General features: G+C 44.9%; 2 protein-coding genes and 1 pseudogene across 2 annotated transcripts; 2 read left to right on the top strand and 1 right to left on the bottom strand.

Moving 5' to 3' along the window:
- LOC149055040 (zinc finger MYM-type protein 1-like) overlaps positions 1 to 12,402 on the top strand; it is a 144,968-nt pseudogene that overhangs the window by 41,137 nt on the left and 91,429 nt on the right.
- On the bottom strand, positions 636 to 1,813 carry LOC149055054 (uncharacterized). Its single transcript, XM_089228981.1, has 4 exons — positions 1,514 to 1,813; positions 1,191 to 1,325; positions 940 to 1,136; positions 636 to 830 (listed from the first exon to the last, which is right to left on the bottom strand). The coding sequence occupies exons 1-4, from the start codon at positions 1,550 to 1,552 to the stop codon at positions 674 to 676; spliced, it is 528 nt and encodes a 175-aa protein (XP_089085107.1). The 5' UTR covers positions 1,553 to 1,813; the 3' UTR covers positions 636 to 673.
- On the top strand, positions 9,220 to 10,459 carry LOC149055053 (uncharacterized). Its single transcript, XM_089229390.1, has one exon. The coding sequence runs from the start codon at positions 9,398 to 9,400 to the stop codon at positions 10,232 to 10,234; it is 837 nt and encodes a 278-aa protein (XP_089085516.1). The 5' UTR covers positions 9,220 to 9,397; the 3' UTR covers positions 10,235 to 10,459.

Raw genomic sequence — 12,402 nt, 5'->3', positions numbered from 1 at the left:
CGCGCACGCGCACGATCGGGATTCGTTGGAGGCGGCGGCGGCGGCGGTGGAGGTGGCGGGCGGTGGCATCAGCGGGTGAGGCGGGGATATACGTCACGTATGTACGCGACCGGCGGTGGCGGTGGCGGTGGCGGTGGTTTCTGAACTGTCTTTTTTATCCTACTCTAATAATTTACACACCAGATGTAGACGAACAAAAATATCTGATAACTTTACATATTCAACTAATGTTAAGCAGAGTTCAATTACTTTACATATCAATGATGATTATATCACTTTATCACATATAGATTTATGTAGACTTAAACAGCTTGTCAGCTTCAACATTGTGTAGACCTCTACATTGCAGAAAAACAGAAACGTCTACCAAGTTACCAAGCTACATTTAACACAGCTTACGATCTAATAAAAAACGACGTCCGTGGTCTACCTATCAGTTGTCAGAGAAATGAATTCACAAACCAGTATATACAAAACTATGATTTTAGTTATTACACTCATCTGCAAAACGATGACACATCATTCCTATATGAAATATTACAGTACCATTTTAATACAATGTCAGACTTAATACTTCAGGATTTAATAGTATAAAATAAATAAATATTTATATAATATATTGTATTGTTTATTCAATAAAAAACTCATTTAAAAAAAAAAAAACATATAATAATTAGCCTATTATTTTACTTTTGATTGTACGACGTCCTGGGTCTTGTAGCATCGTGTCAAATATTGACTGCATGGTCTGATTCAAGCTAACATTCAATGTCTGGTCTTTTGACTTTTCGCTTGTATACAACTTAACACCAGCTTCACTAAACTTCCACCTATAATTTTTTTTTTTTTTTAAATCATGAAATGAAGTGATAATAAAAATACCTATTGAAAAAGATTAACAATAGTTAAAAAAAAGTAAATTGATGATAAATTATTTACCTATCCTTAACTGGAACATTTTCAATATTTGAACATTTATAATGTGTTATCACCCAGTAATCTGTTGGCTTCTCCTCAAATGTAGTTTTTATCGTAATTAAACCGTCACCTTGTCGAAAAGTTAGCGAATTGAAAACTTCCTCATCATATTCTTCTGATCTTAAACGATCACCAACATTGTCTCTGTATGACGCATTCTAAAAAAAGGAAAAAGAATTTATGTGATCATTATAAAAAATAATTTAACCAACCATTTTCATCTGCTTCTTTTTCATATATTTTTTTTCAATCGTCTTCTCAACACCACGTTTTAAAGTGGTTTTTGTTTTATATGTTGATTCTAATGGTTTAAATTTAGAGTCAACGGATCCACTGAAATGTTCATTCTATGAAACATAAAAAATAATGTATTTTTTTTTTTATTTAAAAATGTACAAGTGGTTTTATAACCGATATCTAAAAGAAATATATTTTATTTTTATGTATGTTTCTTAATAATTATAACCATAACGTTGAGTAGTGTTACGACTGACCTCCAATTTGTTATTTGGGTTTTAAAAAAAACTTTACTTACCTCTGATTCTGAAGAAATAATTGATGTTCTATAAGACATTTTTGAACTGCGTTGTAGACTGTGTTGAGGACTGAATTGAAATCTTGAAGACTGATGAACGTTAATGGTTTTACACTGGTTTTTTATACACAGATATTAGCTACTACCACAATAATTTTATATGTAAAATGCTAATGTTAATAGCAATGACTTGAAAAACCTTTCTACAAACTTGTTTTACATGAACACAAGTGGCATTATATGAATTATTAAAGAAACAGGATCTAAAACAATCACCCGCCTTGAAAATCAGATTTTATATAGAAACGTTAATGACCTCAAAAGACTTTTCAACAAATATGTAATATAAACAATAATAGTATAATATATATAATATTAACATTTATTAGAATCAAAAAATAATTAGTATGGACCGGATTTCAGATATAAAAACGTTAAAGGTTAATAGCAATGACCTGAAAAACATTTCCAAAAAAAAATGATTATATATGAACATGACATTATATGAACTGGTTAAAATATCAAATATAATTTACAATAAATTAGAATGTATATATTCAAATAGACTTCTCATATAATAATGTAATAAGAATTTGCATAAAAGACTACAAACATGTTCTTACATGGACAAAAGAGAATGGTATTAAGTAATATAATGTACAATCACCTCAGGATTATTAGAGGTACCTAATATTCAACGTTCAAAGAGAGGGTTAAACTCTAGTATAAAACACCAAATTTTTAAACATAAAATCATCAGTTCACCAGCAGCTCTAACAGACCAAGAAGCTATCAGAACAGCAACCATCCTCGACTCTCCAGCAAAACAGTTACCTACCATCAAAAACACAAAAACATCTTCAACAACAGTGAAGAGCAACCGCCAGCCAGACTCAGAAAACAGTCATCAGTCAGACTTAGAATACTTCAATACTAACTATGTAAGTACCTATTTTATTATTTTATTAAAACTTTTAATCTTTACTCCTATATTTAAAAAAAAAAACTAGAAACAGAATAACAATGATTTAAACACATCATCATTATAATAATATAGTTTTTATGATAATATTATCTATGTTTATATGATATTTATAAGATAGTATCACTATCACTAGACAGCACGATTTAAGATTTACAGGTTGAATATCGGCCTATAACGAATAGTGCTTTATGATGACTGGGTCACCAACTATCTGAAACAGCTGAGAGCCCAGAATCACTAGCGCTCGTAGTGGTTTAAATGTGTTAATATCATTACCTTAATCACAGTTTCGCGTACTAAGCCACGGGTAAAATTTACCGCGTTTTTTTGCATTTCTTTCATGATATTTTAACATGAATTAAAATATAATATTTCATTATTATATAGGTATTTTATACCAATTAATTCATGGCAATATCCCAATATGAATTATGAGATATGTTGAATCCTGATTCTATTCTACATAAATTATGGTACATTCATAAGGCATAAACATTATTAATTTTGTTAATTGTTATTTAAAAGTCTAGCTTTTTAAAATATCTACTTACAAAATGGTTAAGATGTGTTGTGTTCCTTATTGTAACGAGATTAATAAAAGCAAATTTAGTATTCTAAAAAGAATTTTTTTAAAGTTATTCTACCATATATTTTCCTTGCAATTTACATAAAAATTATATTCTTACTAATATTTATTATAAGAATGAGACAATTTACTTACATTGACGCGGTCCCGCGTAATAGCCGTTTGAATTCAAACGGCCTGTGCGCGGAAATCCGCGCCGTCTATTCTCTCTGTCAACCGCCAATCGACGGCGGTCGACACCGACACGCGATAAGCGCGCCTGGAGATGTCGACCGCCGGTACCGCGAACCGTGTGGTAGCAAGCCAGTTCTACGACCGCGCTAAGAGTGACACGCACACCACGCACCAACCGTCCTCGCCGTGTCGCACGCTTCTCACCAAAACCACACATTGTGTTTTTTTTTTTTTTTCGTTATTTCGAATCTAATCCCTGATTGTCGTAATAGTTTCTGTTTTGTAAAAAAGGAATAATACAACGCAACCAATTCACGACCTATACAACGTGTGTTTAATTTTTTTTTTTGTTAACACCATCACGCTCACCTTTGTGGGATCCGTCCAGGACCGCCACAATTTGGCTCCCCGTACAGGAATCACCGGTAAGTAAACACTGTTTATCTTAACTTACCCCATACTACCCCCATTACATTTCCCTGTTGTGCAACTCGCGGAAAAATCCCCGATCCCATACGACGCAAACGTGGTTTGCAGGCGGTAACGGAAAAACCCGGCGTTACGTAACATAACCACAAAGCACGTAACGACCGACCGACCACGCCGCCCGACTTACGGACGCACCGATCTCAGCGCGCGCGACACCGCAAACACACGGAGTAGGATAGGTAGGAACGCTAGAGCGCGACAAAGTCTCACAACCACCGCCAAGCACCACCACCCGCAACGTCATCCGCGATCACCCGGGACGGAGATACAAATAACTGCCGCCGCATTCGTAGTCGCGATAGTCGACCGGACAGCGCTCACACGCGCAACCGCGACATACGCTGCGAAAACCGGTTAGTGTAATCACCCCGGCGCGCACAACAACAGACCCACTGACCTACATTCGGACGGAAATAGCACCGATAAGCGGTCAACAGCACAACAACAACAACAATCGCTGTATAGTGTGTTTACTATTTTCCCCATCAACAACACCGGAAACACAGCCTGACGAGATGTCGGGAAAATACATAAACGAATTGACCGTTGCGGAGCTCCGCTACGAATGTAAACAGCGCGGGCTACCGGAAGGGGGCGCGAAAGACGCCCTCGAAATCCGGCTGACCCAGCATTTCGCGGACATGGATCTGCAGGCCAACTCCATCCGGTTTCAGCCGATGGAGACCATGAGGGCGGCCGCAAGTGACTCGGACACGAGTCAGACGCACCACGCCGGACTAACCGAGAACACAGCGGACGACCACACGGACAACCACCAGCCGCAGAACATCACCAACCCGCCACCCACTCAAAACAATCAACAAGCCACGGACCTGATAAGGCGGGCCCGCGGCATACTGCAGGAGGCGCAGCAACCGACAACGACACCGACGCGTGCAGACAGTTTGGAGTCGCGACTGGCCATGCTCGAGAGCTGCATGATGCGTTTTGGTGACGACCAGCGTCGCATAGCAGAGACGATGCGACGCCTGGAGATGGGCATGTCTCAACAAACACCGGAACGACAACCGGAGGTACCATCACCGTCCCGCCTCCACAGCACGATGTTATCTGGACAACACCGGAGCACGCCGGAAACATCGGCGACCGATAACACTCGCGCGGGCACACACACACACACAAACACGTCGACCACCACGGACCACGGATCAAGTTACACCGCGACACGCGAATCACGTGCCACGGATTATCAACGACCCGAACACGCACCCGACCGGTCAGTACGATTTGAAAATACGGCGTGTCATCACAATGCTCCAACACCAACCCACACATATGAACCGCAGCAGTCTATACTGATACCGTACGACGACGTACGTACAGCGAGATTTTCACTGCCAGAGTTCCACGGAACCACACCCGAGGACCCGGTGCGGTTCATACATAAGGCGGAATCGATACTATACCAGTCACGTATAGATAGGTCGGGCTGGACAAACATTATTGAACCGCAGTTAAAGGGCGCAGCCAGTACATGGTGGGACACCATCAGGTTACTGGACCTCACCTGGGATGAGTTCCGCGCCGAATTTTTAGAAAAGTTCGACAACGCGGACATACAATCTCGACTGCGGGCCGAGATAGTATCGGTTAGACAAACGCCGACGCAGCCACTGACGGAATTCGTGATTAAAAAAAATCAACTCGCGCGCCGCATCAACACCGGGCTACCTGAACCACAGCTAGTCAGTACGATAACCGGATTAACGCGAGACGAATACCGCACGCACATACGGCTGCAAAGACCAGCGACATTCGCCGACCTTCGCCGGATCGCTGGAATCCTGGATTACACACCGGAACAGACACCACCACCACCGCTATCTCGACCGCAACCGAAACCGGAATATAAAAAGATCGGACAAGCCCGTGCAACACGGCCGACAAACCAGCAGCGAGCACGGGACGGTACAGCTGGAAAGCCACTACCGCCCAACCCGTGCAAATACTGCGGAGGGCCTCACTGGAACAGTGACTGCCCCGGGTACACACCGGCGTCGGGAAACGGCAACTGAGTCGGCGGACATTTGTCCGCGCCGCCGTCTCACACACACACACACACACAACAACGCCACCACCAGCAACACTCGGCATTACGGACGGGGATATAACTGTCAAACGCGCATCAACAAGCTCGGCGTCATCAGATATATCACCCGCCCACACACACATAATTTCATTAAGTAGTAGGTCGTCATCACCACACACAAACACACAGACCACTACTATGAAATTCACGCGTGCACCGTTGGAACACACAAGTAGCACAGAGGCAACCGAACCGGACGCTCTGATAATGGCGGTGCAAACCGCTCACCAGAGCACCGGAAACGCGGTTCAGAACCAGTTGCCCCGCTACAGTACACAACCAACGACGAGGAACGAAAAGCGAACATGCCCCGACAAAATTCCGACCCCCGCGGTCGAGCTCGAATTTAGGTCAGGCTTCGTAACAGCGTTACTCGATTCACAAGCACAAAAGTCATATGTAAGCCCGAACATTGCACACACATTTGGCACACCACACCAAGGACAATCCACACACGTACGAATGGCGGACGGACACACCACAATGACAAGTGGTACCGCCACATTCGTAGCCAGGATCGGAGACCTAACGGTCACTTTCACTGCAGCCATTCTGGACAACCTATACTGCGACATGCTCCTAGGACACGACTTCCTCGTACACAACGAAGTCACCTGGGACTACACAACGAGCACGATCCACCTTGGTACACATAGGAGAACAACGGCATGCTGGAAGGGTCGGAAAAGCCACCACCACCCTACACCAGACATCGATAATTTGGTAATACATGGTGACATACACACGCGCGCGAAAATAACCGAAGTAATTCGCAACTACCCGGACGTTTTCAGCGGCAACGTAGGTCGCACCAAATTAATCGAACACGACATACTCCTGAAGAACCAAACACCGATAGCACTCAAACCATATCCCTACCCGCAGGCAAAACAGGCCACAATCGACACCATGGTACAGGATATGGAACAACAGGGACTTGTGGAGCAAAGCACATCACCATGGGCCGCACCCGTCGTCTTAGCAAAAAAGAAAGACGGATCGCCCCGACTGTGCATCGACTACAGACGACTCAATGACGTCACTGAGTCCGACGCTTATCCAATGCCGGACCTCAATACGTTGATACGTCAAATGCGAGGCGCAAAAATATTTAGCATTTTGGACCTTAAGTCGGGATACTGGCAAGTACCACTTAACCAAAACGCTCGAAAATACACGGCATTCCGGACGCGTCGGGGTCTGTATCAATTCCGAGTCCTTCCCTTTGGCCTTAAGAACAGCCCCATGACCTTTGTACGTTTAATGAACGAAGTACTGAGAGGGTACCTGGATGAGTTCGTCCGCGTATATCTTGATGATATAGTGGTGTTTTCAAACACTACGGACGAACACCAGTACCACTTGGACAAAGTTCTGGAACGTCTACAGAGACACGGGTTAACATGCAACACCGAAAAATGCAGTTTCGGATCAACCGAAATATCATTTCTCGGACACCTAGTCACCTCCGACGGCATAGACAAGCAACCGGAGAAACTAGAAGGCATCATGCGGTTCCCAACACCAACCAAAGTTAGGGACCTACGGAAGTTCCTGGGCGTCTGCAACTGGTACAGCCAATTTGTCGACAACTACGCGGACACCGTAGCGCCACTAACAGACCGGCTCAAACAGGGTACCAAATGGTCATGGAGCGAGACCGAACAGGCGGCATTCGATACAATAAAACGCGCCTTGTGCGACTCGCCAAAACTGTCGACACCGGATTACGGAAAACCGTTCTGCCTACAAACGGATGCTAGCGAAATAGGAGCAGGTGCCGTCCTTTTCCAACGGGGTGACAGACCGGACGAAAGACGGATAATCGCCTACGCAAGCAGGAAGTTTAGTGACACACAGAAACGGTACGCCGCGGTTGAACGCGAGTGTCTCGCGATAATTTGGGCAATCGACAAATTCAGACCATATTTGGAAGCTCGCCGTTTTGATCTTTACACGGACAACGCAGCACTAACATGGTTCCACCGAGCAAAGAACACAAACTCCAAGTTAACCAGGTGGGCACTACAACTGGCTAACCTGGACTACCACACCACGCATGTACCCGGCGTACAGAACGAGGCGCCGGATATGCTATCACGGAACCCGGCACCCGGGCCACCGGTAGACGAGGAACACCTCGAGGAGCGACTAGTAGGGGTACCCACACCACCACACAACACCACTACTAGCGCACCGGCCGACAATCTGTTCGCCACTACGGACCCGGACAAACCAAACAACGACCACACCATCACACACACTATGCTCGCAACTTGGCAGGCCAACGACCCCAAAATACGAGACATAGTGGACAACGGGATACCGGACGAGCCGGCGCACAGCACCAGAAACGCCACGAGAAAGAATAGCCAATACATTTTTACCGACGGCCTTCTGCGGAAAAAGCTGGGCGAACACACACCCGTAGTCGTACCAAACGACAAAGCACAAAAGGTGATTTGGATATACCACAACCACGTCCTCGCAAACCACCCAGGTTGGAAAGAAACATACAGGGCGGTAAGACAGCGTTTTTTTTGGAACGGCCAGAAAAACGACGTCCGACTGTATGTCAAGTCGTGCCACATTTGCGCGTGTACAAAACCACTGAACGCGCGCGCAGATGACCCGATCGCCGCCAGAACACCGCGACACCCCTGGGAGGTAATCAGCATAGATCTCATGGGCCCCTACCCGCGTACGAGTAGGGGAAAACAATATTTACTGGTTGCCACGGATTTGTTTAGTAGATGGACCGAAGCATACCCGCTCGGGACAGCCACTACGAAGACAATAACCGAAACGCTTGAAAGAGAATTCTTTTCACGTTTCGGATATCCCCGTGTGTGTTTAAGCGACAACGGCCCACAGTTCGTATCGAATGACATGTGCAAAGCAATCGAACGATGGGGGGCCGAGGGCTGGACAACTCCGGTATATCATCCGAGGGCCAACCCAGTCGAGCGCCGCAACCAGGAAATAAAAAAAGGTCTACGCACGCTACTCATCGACGGGAACCACAACACCTGGGACACCAAGTTAGCCCCCATACTGTTCTCTATCAGGAATAGACGCAACGACCAGACAGGATACCCACCGTCGGTACTTGTCCTCGGCAGAGAGGGCAAGCGACCCGGGGACTGGGCACTGACTCGGACAGCGGACAACCAGATAGAGCACACAGATAGGGACAGAGCGAAACGGGAAAGTGCCGTACTGGACGTACCACCTGCAACAGGGGGCCAGACGGACACAAAATACCGAACAGGTGACTTGGTGTACTACAAAGCACACCACCTGTCGAGCGCGCACAAAAAATTTCACGCCGGTTTCGCACCGAAATGGTGGGGACCGGTGAAGTTACACAGACGCGTGGGTAAAGGCGTGTTCCTCACGGACCAACAACCCGCACGCAAAATCCACGTGTCCTGTCTCAAACGGGCGACGATCACAGCATAACCCCACCCTACACCACCCCACCCACCAACAAACCCATAACTAAATCTAACAAATTTTAGTCGGAACAACAGCCCTACCATGGACCAACAACGGCCGACCACACCGCCAACCGCCATCCAACAAGCGGCCGAGTTGCTGGAACGTAGCCAGCAACTACTGAAGGCGGCCAGCATGGAGGAGGCGACCAACACCACCACGGCGGCACGGGTACGGCGAATGTCAACGGCGCAGCTGCAGCGGGATCCGGTGTTGTGGGCCGCCTACACACGGGGGTGGGAGGACCGCACCGAGGTATTCAAGAGAGCAACAAGCGGCGCTCCCACAACCGTGCTACGGCCAAACAGGTCACGCAGTCCCCGACGGGTGGCAGTACCGGCAACGACGCGGCCGACAACCACGTCACGACCGGCAACAACTGCACGACCAATCAGGCCGCTGCTGCAGCACCCGGTACCCGCACCACGGCTGGCCAAACAACCCACGGCCGACGTAGGCAGCCGTCTCGCGCCAACCACGCGGACGCCAACAGCCGTCACCTCCACGCCAACACCCGTACCAGCCTTCAACGCCCGTCAACGCCGGAACCAGCAGCGCCTGCGGGACCATCGGGCGAAAAAACAACAAGAGTCCCAGCAGTTCCGCCTGGAAAAACCGGCACCAATCACGGCCCCCCCAGCCAACTACCCGGCCCGCACCGTGACCTCGGTACCGGAGGTAGTGATACCTGCCGGAACAGCCGGGACCACGGAGCAACCGACCACCGCCTTCTCACAACCCGTTGATATGGAAATATCAGCGGAAGAGGAGGCGGAACTGTTGGACGGGCCGGACACGCACCTTGGTGACGAGGAAGACATGGAGACCGTGTTCGATAACACGTTCCATAGTCTCCCGGCGTCACCTCGGCGGCAGTAGACACGCCGGGGCCACGTCCGCTATCACCAGCCGGAAACACGTGCCGGAACCCCGGAAAAGTGCCCACAGCCGACATCGGCAATCTCTCCCCAGACACCGCCGGGGCACGTCCGCTGTAATCAGCCGGAAAACGTGCCCGCGGACAAGGTGTCCACCACAACCACACTCCAACACCCACACCACCGCACCACCGATACTGGCTGGCACACCGCCGTCGTTGGCGGTTTGGGGGGGGAGTATGACGCGGTCCCGCGTAATAGCCGTTTGAATTCAAACGGCCTGTGCGCGGAAATCCGCGCCGTCTATTCTCTCTGTCAACCGCCAATCGACGGCGGTCGACACCGACACGCGATAAGCGCGCCTGGAGATGTCGACCGCCGGTACCGCGAACCGTGTGGTAGCAAGCCAGTTCTACGACCGCGCTAAGAGTGACACGCACACCACGCACCAACCGTCCTCGCCGTGTCGCACGCTTCTCACCAAAACCACACATTGTGTTTTTTTTTTTTTTTCGTTATTTCGAATCTAATCCCTGATTGTCGTAATAGTTTCTGTTTTGTAAAAAAGGAATAATACAACGCAACCAATTCACGACCTATACAACGTGTGTTTAATTTTTTTTTTTGTTAACACCATCACGCTCACCTTTCTGGGATCCGTCCAGGACCGCCACAACATGGATAATCAAAACAAAACAGAATGAAAAAAAAATCGTCCAAGCTAGTTTCGACTTAACAATATTGTTTTTAACGAGGTATTATGTCATATTCTTAAATACAATATTTTATTATTATTTATAAATTATATTGCATACTTATTGTATCATGTATAATTAAGTTGTACATTTATTAACAGTATTTACCATTATTATGTTTATGTATTTATATTGTATTGTATTTGTATAGGTACTTTATATAAAATAATATATTATTACTTTACTTTAATTTATTGAAAATGGAATTTTATTGTAATATTGAAATTTGTATTTGTATTTGTAAATAAATTTTACTCTCTAATAAAATAGTAGGGATCCGGTTAATTGTTGTATTGAGTTTTACCACGAATCACGATTAAGGTATATCTTAAATCGTGGTTTTACGAGGGCCGGGTCCCGGGTCCGTAATAAAAGAGTAAAAGACCAGCAACCACTTGCTACAGTTATCTGCTAAGATATAGTACAACTGATACTTGATAGTACGGAATATAAACTATAAACTAATTGTCCACACGGTGCGCTAGTAGTAGAGGGAACAGCTGTTTCAGATAGTTAGTTCACCGGTCAAAATATGGGTGTTTGATACGCAACCTGTATATCTTAAATCGTGCTAGACAGTAATTACATTTTATTACACATCAGCAATCTACTATTAACCGACATAACCTTAAAATATATACCGTCTCTATCACCATAGAACAGTTGTACTATCACCGCTACGAATGGATCTTCGCAGGAAAAATTCCAAATTATTCCAATATGGCGTCACTACACTGTTATCACACAATATATTTCTTATCACAAAATATAATGCTTATCATGAAATAATTTTGAATTTTTATTAAATCATTCTCTATTTTATAATAATTGGATTTCTTTTATCTCGTTATGATTGGATGTACCTATGTTGCTATAATTTATAGCTTTATTTTACTTTATTGTAGATCTCTTTTATCTCATTATGATTGGAATTTCCTATTGTGCACAATTCTTTATACACCCATAATGTATGTTGGACTTTCATATATATATATAAATAGAAAGCAAAGTATCCATAATATACAAAAATATTAAACTGTAGTTACTACAATGTTGTATCTGCCCTTAAATAAAAGAAGTGAGTGTTAATAAAAATGTGTAATTATTAAATTCACCTGATACATTGTGACCTATCATAATTGGTTATGAATTATTTCAAGTCCCGAGTAATAACTTTTCTTAGAGACTCAAAATGTAAGAGTTTCGACATAATCTCAAATATATCAAGTTAGTCGATAATACTCTGCTTTTTAAAGTTGGGTAATAATTATGGCGGTAAAAATTCAAAATTATTTTGTGATAAACAATATATTTTGTGATAAGCATTATATTTCATGATAAGCATTATATTTTTTGATAATAAATATATTGTGTGATAACAGTGTAGTGACGCCATATTGGAATAATTTGGAAT

Source organism: Diuraphis noxia, unplaced genomic scaffold, assembly GCF_037042655.1.
Source record: "Diuraphis noxia isolate RWA-SAM2 unplaced genomic scaffold, SU_Dnox_SAM2 contig0005, whole genome shotgun sequence".
NCBI lineage: Eukaryota > Metazoa > Arthropoda > Insecta > Hemiptera > Aphididae > Diuraphis > Diuraphis noxia.
Note: the sequence above shows the minus strand (reverse complement) of the source record. Positions and strands in the feature narration are given on the sequence as shown.